An 18,385-nucleotide genomic window follows, 5' to 3' on the forward strand; every position below is an offset into this window, starting at 1 on the left:
TTGGGTGATTTGTCTAGAGTTGTTGAAAATATCATAATATATATAGCATACATTTTTATGTTAATTCACATGAGAGTTCCTTGGCTGCCTCCTTGACTAATTGAGAGACTGTCACATAAAAATTTAAGTTTTGATACAATAAGTATGTGTAAATCCCTCCATGATGTTGTGTAAGTAATGGTGGGATTACAGTGATTAATTGAGACGTGAACAATGTGTTAATTTTATTCTGCAACCTAATGTTTTATTTTATGGACTTTCACTGCAGGTAAACTGAGGATCATGATCATTGGTAAAATGAAGGAGAATAAGAACACATTAACCAAATTGATGACTAGCAGCAAACATTTAGATTTTTTTAAATTCAACCCACAAAAGCCACGTGAGGCTACCAAAGGAAAGTGGAAAGGAAAATCAGTGACAGTGGTGAAAACTCCAGACATGTTCAGTCTGTGTGTGGGAGCAGTGATAGAAGAAGTGAAGAGCTGTTTCTCTCTTTGTTCTCCTGGACCAAATGTTCTGCTGCTGTTGGTGAAGCCTTCAAAGTTCACTGAGGAGAACAGAAAAACTCTGAACTTCATCCTGAGTTTGTTTGGTCAAGATGCTTTTAAACACTCGATGGTCGTCATAACAGAGAAGACGAGTAGATCTCAATTAACTGTTCATCAACTGCTTCTAGACTGTGGACAAAGACAATACAACATGTTTGAAAATGACCATAATCAGCTGATGAAAAAGATTGAGAATATTGTACAAACAAACAGAAGAACCTTCCTCACCTTCACTGAAGAGTCGTGGAGACCAAAGTCTGAACCCATGAAACCAGCTCTAAACCTGGTTCTGTGTGGGAGGAGAGGAGCAGGGAAGACTTCAGCAGCTGAGGCCATTTTAGGTCAGACAGAGCTTCATTCAGTCTCCAACTCATCAGAGTGTGTTAAACGTCAGGGAGAGGTGTGTGGACGTCAGGTTTCCCTGGTGGAGCTTCCTGCCTTGTATGGAAAACCTCAGGAGGAAGTGATGGAGGAATCACTCAGGTGTATCTCCCTCTGTGATCCTGAGGGCGTCCATGGCTTCATCCTGGTCCTACCTGTGGGTCCCCTCACTGATGAAGACAAAGGAGAGTTAGAAACCATCCAGAACACATTCAGCTGTAGAGTCAATGACTTCACCATGATCCTGTTCACTGTGGAGTCAGATCCTACAGCTCCAGCTGTTGTTAACTTTGTCAGAGATAACAGAGACATCCAGGTGCTCTGTCAGAGCTGTGGAGGAAGATCTGTTGTTGTCAACATCAAGGACAAACAGCAGATCCCTGAGCTGTTGGACACTGTGGACAAGATGAGTGTTGACGGATCCAGATGCTTCACAAAGGACATGTTCACCAGGGCTCAGATGGAGAGGGTTACAAGACTCATGGCTGAACTTCAGGCAGTGAAACAGAAGGGCGGGATAGAAGAAGAAGATCATGATCAGAGCAGAGAGCCTCTCAGGATGGTTCTGATTGGTCGGTCTGGCACTGGGAAGAGCTCAACTGGAAACACCATTTTAGGTAGAGAATGTTTTCATTCTGAACGCAGCCCACAGTCAGTCACCAAGTTTTGTGAAAAAGCTGCTGGGCACATAAATGGACGTCCTGTAGTTGTGGTCGACACCCCCGGCTTATTTGACACAACTCTGTCCAATGAAGACGTTCAAGAGGAGCTTGTGAAATGCATGAACATGTTGGCTCCTGGACCTCATGTCTTCTTACTGGTGATGGACACTGGTCGCATTACAGAGCAGGAAACAAAATCTGTGGAGCTGATCAAGAAGGTCTTTGGGAAGAAGTCAACTGATTTCATAATCATCATATTCACAGGAGGAGACCATTTTAAAAATGATGGATTTCAGAAATACATAAAGAAGTGTGATGCCTTCGTCAAAAAACTGATTCATGACTGTGGGGGTAGATACCATTTGTTCAATAATAAAAATCCAGAAAACCGTGTACAAGTCGCTGAACTGCTGATCATGGTTGAGGCGATGATGAAGAAAAATGGAAGCAAACACTACACAAATGAACTGCTCCAAGAGGCCGAGGCAGCCATAGAAAATGAGTTTAGGAGGATCCTAAAGGAAAAAGAAGAAGAGATGCAGAAAGAGAAGGGTGAACTTAAAAGAAAGCATGAGGAACAAATGCAAGAAATGAAAACAAAAATGTCAGAACAGACAGCAAAGATGGAAGAGGAGAGAAAGGAGAGAGAGAAACTACTTGAGGAAAAAGAAGAAAACATCAACAAGGAGCGTGAAAAAAGAAAAAGAGATGAGGAAAAGAGAAAGGAAGAGGAAAAGAAGTGGAGAGAGGAAGGTAAGACTAAAGCAAAGGAGTGGGAACAGAAACGTCAACAATTGGAGGAAAAGATAAAAGCTAAATCAGAGTCAAAGGAGAAGACTGATGTAGAGCTGGAAAAGAGCAGAGAAGAGATGAGGAAACAAGAAAAAGAGATGAGAAAACAACAAGATGATTGGGAGAATCAGCGAAAACAATGGTGGGACAACCGTCTCGAGGAAGAAAAGCAGAGAGAAAAGGAGAAAGAAAAACTTCAAAAACTACAAGAGGAGTTTGAGGAGGCAAAGGAGGAAGAAAAGAACAAAAGAATGGAAGAGGACAAGAAAAGAAAAGAACAGGAAGAGATGCAGCAAAACCAATTAAGAGACAACCACACCAGAGAGATAGGGAATATTAAAAACAAATATGAATCAGAGGCCAGAAAGAAAGCAGAAGAATTCAATGAGTTCAAAAATAAATATGAAAATAACTTTGCTAGTATGATGACGAAATTAGAAGAAAACAGAGACTTGTTGATTGAACAGTTGAAGAAAGATAAAACATTCAAGAAACAGTTTGAGGAACTGGAGCAAAAGCAAAAAGAAGAAATGAGAGAGCTGAAAAACCTCTGTCTCCGCCTCACTCAAAACAAAGAAGATCAGAAGAAAGCAATTGATGACCTAAAGACAAAACATGAGGAAGTAATCAACAACTTGATAAAGGAACATGTGAGGAAAGAGGAGAGATGTAACATTTTATGAGATGCAACAACACCAGAGGTCTCTCCCTTTCGATTCTAGTATCAAAATAAAAATATTGGTAACACTTTACAATAAGGTACACAAAATTAGAGTAGGCTAATTACTGAGGAACTACTGATTAATTAACTATTAGTTAATGGTCAGTTCTTCAGGAACCCCTGATCAAATTTCAGAGGAATAGTTACTGAGGAACTAATGAGGCGCTATTAATGACCTAAAATGACACGTAATGAGTGGTTTTTCATTTCTTCATCATCATCTTTACAAAAAGTTCCTTAAAAAAATCACAGACAGCAGGATTCTTGAGAAGAGTTTTATTCATTAATTTCAGACCACATATACTATACATTAATGACCATCCTTGTTATTCTGTACTATGGCTTCAATATAAATATGATAGTTTGTTTGTTAGAATGTGTCATGGGGGCTGCATGTAAAGTACTGTATACTGATCACACCATTGTTCACAGTCAAATTGTTTGAGGTGCACAAAATTTAGAGTAGTTATACTATGAAACAAATTTGGAATGAATGAGGAACACACTAGTCAATGGTGAGTTCTTCAGTAACTCCTAATCAAATTACTGAGAAACTAACTATTACTTAATCATTAGTTACCCTTTTTGTGTAAAGTGAGACATCAAAATGAGTAGGTAATAAGTACTGAATCATTACCTATTCATTAGTTACTATTTTTGTGTAAGGTACACAAACATTACAGTAGTTACTGATGAACTAATGAGGAACCAAAATAATCATTTGCCTCCAAAGGCACCAAAATAACATTTTTTGTGGTGTCCACACACAACAAAATGACATAGATTGTAAAAAAGAAAAAAAGAAAACCTTTGGAGCTTTCTTGTTTTCATATTTTTTTTTATTTTGGAAACAAAATCCTCATTTCCTGTGGCTCACCTTTTCTTCCCAGAAAAGCAAAGAAAGAAGAACCCATTTCAACGATATCTCGAGGATGAGGGTGTGATCATACAAACAGTTTACGATTTTATTGTTACACACACAGAGCTTTGATGAGTTTTGTGTGCTTTAGTGGAATTTATTCGTGATTTGTTTTAATTCAAAATGTTGATAATTACATATGGTTTCTATTATAATTCAGAATATTATGTTTCTTTTTATTCATAGCCTACATTTATATTTTTTACTTGGAGTGTGAGGAAGAAGTTGGAAGAACCCTTACATACTGTAGCAGCCATCTAGATGTTTATTGTCATTGTCTCCCATTTGTCATCAAGAAGTTCTTTTAGGCACTGGTATTGCAATACATCTTTTAGCAGCCCCACAGTTTCCTTACCTCCCAACCTTTCAACCAAAGACACCTCTAAAATCTGTCCTCCACTCAGCTGTGGTGGTGTTTGTCGATCTAAAGCTTAAGAAAAAGCTTTAGACCCCCCCCCCCCGAAGATGAGCCTGAGCCAGCCTGGCTTACACACCTTCCTCTGCAGCCAGGTTCTCAACCTCCTAAAACTTCCATCACTACAACAGTGCGGATCTCCTCAGTCACATTGAAACGATTTTCAGTGATGAGATGGTGCTGTCGGCAGCAGAATATACCAAGAACCTTTCCCCAAAGACTGGAAAAATAAAGCTGATGTCATTGACCTCAGAAAGACACATGTTGACCGCACACGACTGACCATCAGAGACAGAGGGTCAGTAACAGAAGTTCATGGGAATAAAGGTCAAGAGGTGAAACCTAAACCAAACCTATATTTGTACGTATTGGTTAAATATTACTAACAAAAACATTGTTTCAGTTTCTTACATTTTTTCAGACAACTACTTTGGTTAATGGCATGCAAAACAAGAATGTGATTATTGGTTTAAGCATAGTGATGATGTCAATGTTTTACTTTTAGATAGATTTATGCATTATGACCTTAGACCTTTATTCATTCTTGTTCAGAATGACTCAACCTTCATATAAAAAGCCACCATGACCATATCTTGAGACCAGAACTGACGCTGTAATGCTTTTTGTACATTTTGTCATTAGGTAACAACACTAGCGCAATTTTTTTTGCAGGATGTCTACTAATTTCTACATGGTTGTGTTGGTAAAAAGACCATACAGTTTTCATGTTCACCACTGGGCGTCAGTGTTTCTAAGAATAACCTATATATGAGAGGTGAGCAGGAATAGATTGATGTCAGTGCAGATTTATCATTTGTTTTCTTTGTTATTGTGAATGTCTTGATGAAATGAAATGGTATGTCAATTATTTTAATCCCAACAACCCTACTGCTGATTACTGACTTTATTGACTTTCTCTTGCTATTGTTATCAGAACTCAAGAAGCCTTTTGATGAGGTTAAATGTATTCAATCAATCAAGAAGTCCAGTTGCCTTCAGTTCAGCACTTAAAGATTAAATACTTATTTCAGACCAAATGTAGGCATATTGCTGGGTGATTCATATGGTAGACTTATGTTTAATGTTGTTTGTCGTGTTTGCCATTATAGTGGGCTACATTATCATTATCATTATTGTTTTTTTCATTTTTTTATTATTATAAATACTTCATACAACTTATGATATTGTAACATGAACAGATGCTTCTCGGGGACTTCTTGATGATGTCTCATTGTTTTTTGCATACCTTGAGATCTCAACTTTTAAAAAGAATAAAGTTAACCTGGTTAAATTGATTAGACTGGTTTCTGTTGCTTAGACCCTTTGCTAATTGTTCAGTGTTTAGTTTAGGCGCTCCTTCCTGCATGTCTAGACCGCTGTAAGCGTGTCACGAGGAGGGATGCTTTAACACATAGCCTATATTCACACATACACACGGAAGTAAATTTGTTTCACTGTGATCTGACAGCTAAAAAAAACCCACAACAACAAACAAAAACAGATTTATGGAAATTCTCTGAAGTAAAATCTCTTTTATTTGGCACAGATTCATCCTCTCCTTCTCTCCTCCTCTCCTCCGTTGCGTTCCCGACGCTTGTGGATGAATGAACAGATGGACTAAAAGCCCGTCCACTCTACAAACTGAGAAATTACCTATGGTTTTCATCACTAAGGAAAAAATGTAAATTCAAGGTGCAATCAATGAATAAATCCTAGTTCAATTAGGCTAAAGACAAGAGAAAATCAAGAAGCTAAGCTAAAAAGTCTATGTATAAATAGATGGCCCACTTGTTTATATCTGATATGCTCCGCCACTGGCTCCATCTAGCAACACATCAGCCCACATGATCATTGCAAATGCCTTTGACACGTGGTGGACACTCCCATGTAATGAGGGTCACCTGTAGCTTTTAGCTGCATATATTACCATTAAAGCTGTAAGCACTTGTGTACTGTTAATGGTATTGTTTAAGCACTGTGTTGATTTATTCAAGAAACATGTATGTGACAGTTCTATCCACAACATTTTGTGACAACCAGTTATTCTTTGTCTATTATGATGGATCAGGTCAGTAAGGAAGATTTATTGAAGTCCCGTGGTTTAATTATTACCAAAACCAGGATGTCTATCTGCACACACAGGCTCACCTCACTATATAAAATCTGTGTCTTTGCTATCTCACCAGACATTCAAAGGTCAAAGGGTCAAAGGTCAAAGGTTTTTTATTTGTCATTTCTTGTACGGTGTACACGAGATGAAATTGTGTGCTCCTAGATTAAAAGCAGTGCAAAAAATCTGAACATTCAAATAGAATAAAAGCATACAAAATAAAATCCTATGTTAATTAAAAATATACTAAATAAATACTCTTAATAGTAATAATAATTTTTAAAAAGGCTTGTCTTGTACTCACAGCTTTGCTTTGCAGCCACACAGTGTATCATGTCAAACAGTGTTAAGATATTTTCAGTGGGATATAATCCCATAAACAACAGCAACATCTTCACCAGTGGTGATTGTCTTACAGGACAGGTTACTTTGGAGCTGACAAGTGACTGTAAAATAGACTCACTCTGTGTCAAGATGAAGGGAAAAGCAGAAGTTCAGTGGACTGAGAATCATGGAAAAACAGTTAGTATATCATAACAAGGAGAAGTACTTCAGCGTCAAGCAATTTCTCATTGTAGAGTGCCAGGGTAAGTGCAATACTTACTATGCCATTCAATGTAGCACAATCTGTTGTAATGAGACTTCTTAAATTATATTGTATGAATGTGGTCTTTTGCTTTTCTGTGGTTTATTTAACCTTTTTTTGTTTTAAATGAGCCTAAATGTCTACCCATGCCTGTCTCATCTCATTTCTTGAACCAAAATAGCTTCGAGTGCATATCAGAGTTTAAATAAACCTCACCATCTGCATTGAAACAGCAAAATTAAGAAAAATCTACAATAGGCCGTTTGGATTTTAGACCCATTGTATTTCTGTGGCTCAGATGAATAGTATGTCTTAGTTGATTTTATTAACCATGCTGCAGTTGCTGATGGAAGCCATATTAAATCACTTTGTTTTACAGGCAATAACACTGTTGGTCCAGGAAGCCACGTCTACCCATTCAGCTTTCAGATTCCAGCACAGTGAGTTCTTCTTGAATTACTTTTAAGGGAAAAACAAGAAAGCTTCACGTAAATGCTTATTTATTGTTACTTGTGTGGGCTGTTTCATACATGGTGTCATGTCTTGCAGAGAGCTCCCTTCCTCCTTCAAGGGCACGCATGGAAAGATCCTGTACACACTGGAGGCGAACCTGAGCAGGTCCATGAGAATGGACTGCAAAGCTAAGGCCAAGTTCAATGTTATCTACAAAGGAAACCTAAACAGTGATCCCTCGCTGATGGTACAAAACTTACAGTAAACACACACAAGATCACAACCGCTGTTTGACTTTAATGCACCAATAATAGTTCTGATGAATTTGTAATTTGTCTGTCAGACTCCACAGAAAGATATCATTGATAAGAAATTGAAGCTCTCCACATCAGGAACAGTGAGCATGGATGTAAACATTGCACGAACAGGCTTCTACCAAGGTATTGAATTTATACCTTTACTCCAAAAATTATCTAACAATCACAAGTAGTTCAAAGTCCCTTTCCTTAACATTTTATGTTAAGATAAGAAAACAAGATATCAGAATCGTGGGGACAGGGAGATAATCCAATATATTCTCTAGTTTAGAAGGGCTGCCTCTTTAAATCACACCAAGAAATGTTAACTTAATAATCAATACATTTTTGAAAGAAGAGAGAAAAAGCATTCACTCTAATTCAAATCAAAAGTTGAATTTCAAAATATGAAAATGCAATTACCTACACTGTAACATTGTAAGATTAAAGCAGATATATTTGTGTATGCAGTATGAAACTACTGCCATCACCTCTGTATAGGCTTCAATTTCAGAGTGAGATAATTGTGTACTGAGTGTTTCTTTTCTCTCCAGGGGAAGGCATTAATGTGGTGGCCTCCATTCACAACAAATCATCTCGTGACATTAAGCCCAAGTACTGTTTGTATAAGAAGATCAGCTACTTTGCGAAAAAGAAGAGGAGAGTTGAAACCAAAGACATCCTGAAGGAGGTGGGTGAAGCCATCCCACCTTCTGCAGCTCAGACTGTCACCAGGACCATCACCATCCCTCCCACAGAGTGTGGGTCCATCCTAAACTGCAACATCCTCAAAGTCGAGTACAGGCTCAGGGTGCGTATTTCCCTTTCCAAAACACATCAGAGCATGTCTTTATGTCAACAAAACTCCACAATAGACATATTAAGTGCTGATTCTTTCTCTATCACAGGTCTATCTGGACGTTAAGTATGCTTTAGACCCTGAGATCAAGTTCCCTATAGTCATCCTACCCGCTGTGCAGGGGCCTGGTGAGGAGCAGCCACCTCCATATTTTGACATTGGGTTTGGAGCATTTGCAAACTCAGGCTGGGCAGGAGGGACCAGCTTCCTACAAAACCCAACAGCACCAGGCCCGTCTGCTCCAGGGATTGAATACCATTATAATTTAATGAGCAAATGTAGGCTATGCTTTTATTCAGACAAATGGCAATAACGATTCATTAGAAAGAACACTCCCAATCTCACTCAGTTAAATGCTAAAGCCATCACACGCATCGCAAACACAATAATACAAGACAACACACACCCACTAGGCAATGGCAAGGCAAGGCAATTTTATTTGTATAGCCCGTTTTTACAAACAGTTTGTCTCAAAGGGCTTAGGGCACTACACCAGTAGTTCACATTACTGCCCTCTTGACGGAGAGATAGAATACTAAGATATGATCACGGTTAACTAACAGCCTCATACCTTCAGCCATCACAGAACTAAATCAGCTTTGTTCATCTGCAGGCCATATGTTTATGTATGTACTATGGATGTTGTCCAATGTCACTGCTGTTGCCATTGCATGTAAGGTGCTATCTTTCTTCAGAAACTGTGGAAATGAATTTCCCAAAAGGGACAATAAATGAACTAATTAACTAACTAGCTAAAGATAGTGGATTCCTTTTAATATTTTCTGGAAACTATCTGGGGTTTCTAAAGCACTTTGAGCTGTTATTTATGTCATGAATGGTGCTTATAAATAAAGTTTATTATTAAGTTCAAGCAATATTGAAATGTTATACACATATATTGTGAACTATAGCGTACTTGGCTTTACTTACTTGTTTTAACACTTAAATGAATTGAATCAAGTATTATTTACAGCCCCATAATCAGGTATCTTATTCCATAAATCATTTAGCATTACTCAGAGAAAACAACTGATAATTTAAACAATCAATGAGTCCTTTGAAAAGTATAATATAGGCCTACAGTGTAATCTTTAATCACAGAATGATATTACTTTTGGATTTGACGATAACAAATAAACTGCACGGCATTGCTGTGTAACAATAATAATAATAATCATAATAATAATAATAATAATAAACTAATCTAATTTATTATTGATATGGAATATTGTCAATAATGGTTCATTATCTATATCTGCTACTTTACATTTTCAAACCGTAAAACAACAACATCCATAAAACAGCAGGCATCTGTGCCCATTCCAGAGTTTCAAATTACAGCCACACCCACTGGCTTCCCTATGAGGCTCAACAACTCCAAGTTTTTCCTCGACACAATTAAAAAAGAGAGAGATCTGTTGATTACACTACAATCATTTTAGCTACATACTCGTTGATTGGAGCAGATAAAATATCACTGGCATCGTCAGTGTTGCTGAAGGTTGCACAAGACCCAGGTCTTTCTTGGGTCCATGGCACTGGTCCGACCTCCCATTAGTTCGACCTCCCATTAGTCCGACAATCGGAGTAATGAGAGTTCGAACTAACGGGAGGTCCTCATTAGTTCGAACTGGACTAGTTATTAGCATTAGTCCAACTCTCCGTTTTTACCGTTCACTATGCATTTATATAATTATTCATATAGGCTCCACCTGTCAATAAGTCACACGTGGAAGAAGAGGTGCAGTTTATTGTGTTTCACCAACGAGGAGCTGTCATTACGCACGACTTTTACGCACTGCTGCGCGCTCATTAGTGTCCATAATTAAACCTTGACACTCATATCAAATCAAACTTACATTACAGACAGATATACAGACAGGTGGATTGGGTTCTCTGTCTCTCTCTCCCACTCCGAACAGACAGACGGACGCAATCAGAAAGGAAACGGAGGCTGCGCATTGATCCTTTTTTCCTTTCTGGGATCAAACGGATCATGTGCATAATTAACTGGAAAACAAGCTGTGGTAGGGCAAGCCTGAGTGAAGGATTGTAGGAGGCAGACTCATGAAGCAGGTTTCAATTATCAAAAATAGAGATTTATTTTTACAAAAAGTGCCACCAAAAATGCACAGTGAAATAAACAAAAAAGATATTTACAAAAAGTCTTAAGGGAATAACAGTTAACTCAGCTTAACTGAAAATAACTCAACTCAAAAGTGAAAACACTGTGCACTCTCCTGCACACCTGATGTCCTCTCTCTCTGACACCACACACTCAACTCACTTCCCCTGCATGCTGGGAGTCTAAGACAGGAATCCACCTGGACTAAACCAAGCTGCAGGGAAGACTCACATCTCTCCTGAAACAGGTAAGCATACACTTTTAATCTTCACTTCCTCACAATGGGATTTTATATAATCTTCATCACATACACACACACACATCTGTGCCACAATACATTATAGAATATCAAACCATACACATTTAACACTCACACACATCTCCATCCCCCCATAGATGGTTTACCCGATGACCTCACTGATGATGTCAACCAGGATATAAAAGCAGGAAGTACTGCACCTTTCCTCCTTTTGCCCCTGGACCACATGGTGAGTATAAAACAAATAAACCAATAATGTATCTGTAAAAGTTACTTTGCACCTAAACTAAACTGAACCAATAAACATATTTAACTTAACATTACTTGTCTGTGTTTTGATTTATCTGGACATGTTGATGTAAATGATCTGTACTTAATATACTGCAAACTCAAACCAAACCCGGGATAGGATGTGTCTGCATAATATTGTACTGGATACACAAACTAAACAAGCAAGATAACTCAAATAGAAATGAAATGTAAAGGGACAAATGGTGTGGCCTCACCCACTTTGTCACACAAGCACATCATATTAATAACATATAACGCTCATTATGCTTCCAGCCTGTCTAGCCTCTACCTGGTCTTTTTACTAAACTTAACCAACTCCTTTCTTCATTGCCTGAACCTAACCAAAGCGAAATTTACTTCTTTTTTTTCTCTTTTTCAGTCTGCTGTCAGCCGCAGCGGTGGCTGCAGCAGGCTCGCGCCCATGAAGTGAGCTCAAGCCGGCCAGGTACAGCCGCGCTCGAGCGGAGAGAGAGAGGGAAAAAAGTGCATTTATTTTACTCTGTACTCTGGGGGGGGGGATAGTATCATTTTTTTAAAGTGGGGTTGTATGACCTACAAATAGCCCCTAAGTACTTTAATTGCAGTAGAAGACTCTCTGCACTCCTCCCGTTAGCAACGCCAGCCCATAGCCCTGCCCAGAGATTTACAATATACATTGTTGTGAATGGACCCAAAGAAACGACCTATTTTCGCGGCCTAAAAGAGGTTTTACGTGAAAAAAAATACACGGTTCCATTGTTCGCTATAATATAATTTTTTCCAGCCCCTCAAATATGGAAAGCCGTTTTAGTCATAATGAAATAAATGAATAAATGCATAAATAAATAAATATAGCCATGAAATGAGTCCCGAATTAAATAAATAGGATAATAAATAGATTTTAAAAACAACATTTTAATTTTTTCAGGAGACTTTTATTTTCTAACGCCACATTTATTTATTTCCTAATGTCACATTTATTTATTTCCGGCGACTTTTATTTCATAACGTCACATTTATTTATTTCTGGGGACTTTAATTCATAACATCACATTTATTTATTTCCGGCGACTTTTATATCATAACGTCACATTTATTTCTCTCCTCTTTTATTTCATGCTGCAATATTCAAATTGGGGGGCGGGGTTATCTGGACCCTTTCAGAGTAAAACATCACACGGCCTAGCTATTCACCTTATTTTGCGCTGGATCTAGTGTGCGGAAGTGCTGTTGTTGTGAATTGTTGAACAATCCACTTCACTATCCACTTCGCTATGTGTTAGTAGCCTACTGGTACTCTGGTTGAGAAGAACAAGTACTACGTTTACGTGTCTGCTCTGCTCTTTCCCAGAGAAGCAGTAGCTTATGTGAATTTGTCATTACCGGTCCCGTTGCTGTCGGACCGCAGTAGCCGTCATCGTTGCCGCCGGTAGCGGTGCGTAGCAGCTCCAGAGCTCGGGTGATTGATAGCGTCATCACTGGTGGATGTAGGCTATCAACGATCGATATCAACTATTAGGGGTGTCAACGTTTACAATTTTTTCTACACGTGTAACCTGGGCTTCTAACCGACGTGTAGATTATGATCTCTTTCTATCGCGGGGGGGGGGGGGGTCGCTGTCTGGACTGTGTCAAAGATTGTCAGCGAGTGAGACGACATCTCACTCTGTTAGATCTCTGCTACGACCGTCACTGAGTTGATCTGGATCTGGATCTGGATCTGATCTGATCTGATCTGGATCTGAACATAACCTGGTCCCGACCAGGTTCAGAGTTTAATCATAAAATCGGCTATAAAAGCGCTGCTGTTTCACTATTTAACTCATTTTCAGCTGGTCACACACACAGACAAAATACTGCTCCGACAGGTATCACACCGGAGCGGTTCATCTCCCTCTTCAATCTGGGCTCTGGTGTCCGGGCAGACAAAGAGACTGGGCAGCTGACTGACTGTTTCTGTTTACACAGCTGATTAATGAGCATCACCCCAGTAGCTCAAAATAAAAGTCGAGTGAAGTTTTCAACGCGGACTTGATGAATATGTGGTTGTATCGTATTCAATTATTTATTTTACCAATAAACAACAGCATTAGCTCCGCTGCATTACATCATTCAGACACGGCGGCACTGTGCTGTTCTACGCTGGTTATACGTACACCCGGTAACGAGGGTGAACGACTTAAATATTTTCATTGCAGTTCATTAGGCTATATATTTTCTTCGGGAGGTGGTTGCAGGTTGTGCTAGCCTGCTCCACAATATCCCTGCCTCTCCACTTTGTGTTCGAGACATACGGTAGGCTACTGCCGTCTGCTCTTGGACATAATGCTAGACATAGCTAGCTGGTTAGCTACGCAGCACATATTAGCCGTCAAACCACATGACCTCATAAGGCAGAGAGACGATGTGTAACAACAACAGAAACTAGAGAAAACGGAATATGTTTAAAACACTATTCTCCTCCTCAAGTTATTGATCAAGTTGCCGAGTAGCCATCAACAATTCACAACAACAGCACTTCCGCACACTAGATCCAGCGCAAAATAAGGTGAATATTCAGGCCGTTGTGTGATGTTTTACTCTGAAAGGGTCCAGATAACCCCGCCCCCTCATTTGAATATTGCAGCATGAAATAAAAGAGGAGTGAAATAAATGTGACGTTATGAAATAAAAGTCGCCGGAAATAAATAAATGTGACGTTATGAAATAAAGTCCCCAGAAATAAATAAATGTGACGTTATGAAATAAAAGTCGCCGGAAATAAATAAATGTGACATTAGGAAATAAAAGTATCTGGAAATAAATAAATGAGGCGTTAGAAAATAAAAGTCTCCTGAAAAAATAAAAATGTTGTTTTTAAAATAAAAATATATGTATTTATATTTCATTTATATCTATTTATCATCCTATCTCATTTCATGGCTATATTTATTTATTTATGCATTTATTCATTTATTTCATTATGACTAAAACGGCTTTCCATACTCAAAGTGCAGGAAAAACACAGTTTTTATTTGGACCTAACCAACTCACGTATCCCTCCGCCCAGGGTTAGCGCCCGCCGATCAGCAGTTGGTTAGGTCCAAATAAACACTGTGTTTTTCCTGCACTTTGAGGGGCTGGAAAAAATTATATTATAGCGAACTGTGTATTTTTTTTTCAGGTAAAACCTCTTTTAGGCCGTGAAAATAGGCCGTTTCTTTGGGTCCATTCACAACAATGTATGTTGTAAATCTCTGGGCAGGGCTATTATGGGCTGGCGTTGCTAACGGGAGGAGTGCAGAGAGTCTTCTACTGCAATTAAAGTAGCCTACTTAGGGGCTATTTGTAGATCATACAACCCCACTTTAAAAAAATGATACTATCCCTTTAAAGTTTTGATTTTCAAGTGATCTCATTGGTTACAGGTGTTTTCACAGTTGCATTCTGTTTGCAAGTGATTGATAATTGAGTATTGAGTATTTCTGTGGCAGTGTAAGCAAACAACACACACAGGCTTGTAGTTTTGAATGATGTGTGTAATGTAGATAACCGTGTGTTGTCATTTGCAAAAAGTGTATTTTAGAATTGCAAGCTCAGTGTAAAGCAGACAATGTAGGCTAATATTTAAGTCAATTGCTCAAACTTACAAGGTGTGCTTCTTTCACTTTAGATACTGACAACCAAACAATTCTGACAAACCAGCATGGAGACACATGTAAGTATCTGACAATTCTGCCTCAGCCTCTGATGTACGTGGCTCAGTTTTGTTTTTCATTGTACTCAGATCCCATGTAGTGGTTTCAAGCCACCTTGGCCCCTATATTATTTTGTTGCCTAGTTACATTACTGGCTAGTTACATTACTGTCCAATCACAATCTTCAAATTTGACAAAAACACAGTGTCACTTTTGTTTCTACATTTTTAGACAGCAGGGTTGTTGCCCCAGGATCCCACGTCTACCCATTCACATTTCAAATCCCTCCCCAGTAAGTAATAGGCTAATTTATGAAACTTAAATATTTTTTGCTGATGTAGTTCACTTTGAGTTAATAGATTCGATCAAATGATTTTAAAAGGCTTGCAAAAATATATTTTCTTGCCTATTCTATAGCCTATTCTTTTCTGATCAGTCTCTCATGCTCCTCTGTCTTACTTTCTCTCATGCTAAAGGGATATGCCCTCCTCCTTTACTGGGAGTGCTGGTCAGATTAAATACTCCCTGAAAGCAAAGCTGAGCAGGTCAATGAGGATTTCAACTAAAGATTTCACTAACATCAACTTTGTGACAAAAGCAGATGCTTCCAGTATGCCTGGCATAATGGTACGTTCTGGGTAACATCTTCATTGCAGTCATTCAAAAAATCAGTTCTGGTTGTTGATAGTTGAGTTACCAAAATCCGACCCTGTATAATACTTGCAAGTTGTGTTGGGCAATGGATTCAAACCGGGGCTGAGGACTATAGCCTCAACACATGGGGAGGGTGCTCTAACAACTGAGCTAAACACCGCCCCTAAATTGAAATATTTTAGTTTACCTGTGAGAATAGTTGTTTAATTTTAGGGGAAGGCAGTGGGCAGGACAATTTGAGGCACCAGAATAAAGTCTAAAACAGTTTATGTTTATAAGAGTGTCGTATTAATGAATCTGGTCTTTCAGGCACCACAGCATGAATCAAAGGTTAAGAAGCTGAAATTCTTCTCTTCAGGAGAAGTATCCATGGATGTAGACATCGAAAAAACTGGATTTTTACAAGGTGAGAGCTCTCATAATGATACTTACCAATTTAATGCTAGGGCTGGGACGATATGCTTTTCTCCCGATTCGATCCTTCTACGATCTTTTGGATGCTGATTCGATTTAAATTTTGATTCTACGATATTGCCGATTTTTAGTCTACATTTTTAACACCAGTGAAACAGTTGAATGATTATGATTGTCTACAGACTATTCCAGGAACCATATTTCCCCAAAAAATACACCTCAGTTTTTAAGATTTATTCAGCAGCAATATATATGTTTACTCTCTTTTCAAAAGCCTGGACTGCATAAAAGAGGTAAAAATAAAAGAGTATAGAAAAAACAGGCTTCTGAACCTTTCTGAGGTAAACTGCTACATTTTAACATTTATCTGCACACAAATACTGTAGGAGCCTATAAATTAACATACTCCATTATAAAGTGAACTTAAACCCTTTTCAAAACCTGGACTCTCTGTATGCAAAAAAAAATGCACATTGCACAATATAAACTTTTTTTTTTTTTTATTGATTTTTGAAAGAAGAAATCGATTTAAAAATCGCCAAAAGAAAATATCGGATACTTATGTGAATCGATTTTTTCTCCCACCCCTATTTCATGATAAGGATTACTTTCACATTTCTGGTCTTCTTTTAGGTGAAGGATTGAAAGTTGTGGCCCTCATTCAGAACAACTCCTCTCGTGAGATCAAGCCCAAGTTCTGTGTGTACAGAAAGAGCAGCTTCTTTGCCAGAGGGAAGAGAAGACTCCATACTCAGGACCTCTTAAAAGAGGTGGGAGAGCCCATCCCCCCTTCTGCTAAAACAAATGTCACAAGGATCATCAACATCCCCCTTGATGTGGAGCCCTCCATCTACAACTGCAACATCATCAAAGTAGAGCACAGACTCAGGGTAAGCAGCTCTATGTGTGCACTTGTTCTCACACAACTATGCACAAAAAGTATTATGTCTTCTAAAAAAAGTGTTCTTGATGCCAGAGAAATAAGTTGGTCTGTTGTTAGGGAAGAGGGAAACACATGCTCTGGAGACATGAGGCAAAACAAATGAAATCCAACAGTCAGTACGTTTACATGACACTTGAAAAAACCGAATTATTGCCTTAATCCGACTATAACTGGACAACTGAAGTGCATGTAAACACCTTAGTCCGACTGAAATCGGAGTTGAGAACTCCGATTAAGACACCCAGATAATGCGATTGGAATTCGATTTTCTCCGTCATGTATACGCCTTAGTCGGAGTATAACTGGACAATGCATGTGCGCATGCTCCACAACCGTAGAGACGGCACCAAGTGGAGCAGAGAAGCCGCCCGAACCCGGCCAAGTAAAGAAAAAAACCCAACATCAGCGCCGATTCAATGCATTTCACACAGCGCGACCAGCAAGAGTGTTTTATTTAAAAAATAGGTCGGGAACTGCAGTTGAGAATTTATTATTAAGCTTATAAATTGTTTCAGTTTTTTACGAGGTGACAGAAAAGTCAACAGGACAGGGGGCGTATTAACCCGCTGAAGCAACGGGTGACGTCGCATGAGGGGGCGGACCCCGTCAGTTATTCGGTTTTCTCAGTTGCATGTATATTGAGACAAGGACAGAAGTCCGACTTGACGCCAAAATCGAATTTTGAGCATAGCTCGATTAAGCTCTGCATGTAAACGTACTGAGTGTAACATTAGCTGTGTTTTCCACAGGTCTACCTCGAAGTCAAATATGCTTCAAACCCAACGATCAAATTTGATATAATCATCCTACCGGCCTCTCAGGTTCCTGCTGTGGCACCACCACCTGTCGCTTCCGACTTTGGTTTTGGACCATTCGGGAACACTAACCCACAGGGGGCGGCTTGGGGCATCCCTCCACCACAGCTACCAGCAGCCTCCCAGGCTTCTGATCCCCCTCCTCCCTATGCAGCACATGGGATGTACCCGCCTTTGGCAGACTATGGTACCAAATATTAGTGACAAAACTGAAGGAATTAGGAATTTCTAGAATTAGAAATCAAACTGTGCAACACACTTAATAGATTCAAAAAGTTATTTAAAAATAATATTATTAATAAATATAAAACTGATTTATAAATACCAGTGTGCTTATAAACTGCTGTATGTAGAATATGCGTTTTTTTTGTTTGTTGTTGTTGCTCTGTAAAAAAAAATGTTTTAAATTGAGTGAACGAAAAATGTTAATTTAAAGGATAATTTCCGTTTTTTACAACCTGGACCTTATTTCTAGCATAAAAT

General features: G+C 38.8%; 2 protein-coding genes and 1 pseudogene across 3 annotated transcripts; all 3 read left to right on the forward strand.

Moving 5' to 3' along the window:
- Window positions 1-327: 327 nt before the first annotated feature.
- LOC146980864 (GTPase IMAP family member 8-like) lies at window positions 328-3,082 on the forward strand. Its single transcript, XM_085785801.1, has one exon. It carries the CDS (start codon window positions 331-333, stop codon window positions 3,067-3,069), a length of 2,739 nt encoding a protein of 912 aa, XP_085641927.1. The 5' UTR covers window positions 328-330; the 3' UTR covers window positions 3,070-3,082.
- A 3,768-nt stretch (window positions 3,083-6,850) lies between these two features.
- On the forward strand, window positions 6,851-13,345 carry LOC146980865 (arrestin domain-containing protein 3-like; annotated as a pseudogene). Its single transcript, XR_015036621.1, has 8 exons — window positions 6,851-7,138; window positions 7,517-7,577; window positions 7,687-7,837; window positions 7,934-8,030; window positions 8,441-8,697; window positions 8,795-9,023; window positions 11,267-11,358; window positions 13,325-13,345. The product of XR_015036621.1 is annotated as an arrestin domain-containing protein 3-like (transcript).
- A 1,711-nt stretch (window positions 13,346-15,056) lies between these two features.
- On the forward strand, window positions 15,057-18,116 carry LOC146980866 (arrestin domain-containing protein 3-like). Its single transcript, XM_085785810.1, has 6 exons — window positions 15,057-15,096; window positions 15,308-15,368; window positions 15,553-15,703; window positions 16,040-16,136; window positions 16,778-17,034; window positions 17,837-18,116. The coding sequence occupies exons 3-6, from the start codon at window positions 15,557-15,559 to the stop codon at window positions 18,101-18,103; spliced, it is 768 nt and encodes a 255-aa protein (XP_085641936.1). The 5' UTR covers window positions 15,057-15,096; window positions 15,308-15,368; window positions 15,553-15,556; the 3' UTR covers window positions 18,104-18,116.
- Window positions 18,117-18,385: the final 269 nt, after the last annotated feature.

This window comes from Trachurus japonicus, chromosome 9 (assembly GCF_045865225.1).
Source record: "Trachurus japonicus isolate A0001 chromosome 9, Traja_1.0".
NCBI classification, from domain to species: Eukaryota; Metazoa; Chordata; class Actinopteri; order Carangiformes; family Carangidae; genus Trachurus; species Trachurus japonicus.

Coding starts and splice junctions, on each gene's coding strand:
- LOC146980864 (XM_085785801.1), top strand. CDS start 331: ATGACTAGCAGCAAACATTTAGATTTTTTTAAATTCAACCCACAAAAG.
- LOC146980866 (XM_085785810.1), top strand. CDS start 15,557: ATGCCCTCCTCCTTTACTGGGAGTGCTGGTCAGATTAAATACTCCCTG. Junction 15,704..16,039: donor CCAGTATGCCTGGCATAATG/GTACGTTCTGGG, acceptor CTGGTCTTTCAG/GCACCACAGCATGAATCAAA. Junction 16,137..16,777: donor AAAAACTGGATTTTTACAAG/GTGAGAGCTCTC, acceptor GTCTTCTTTTAG/GTGAAGGATTGAAAGTTGTG.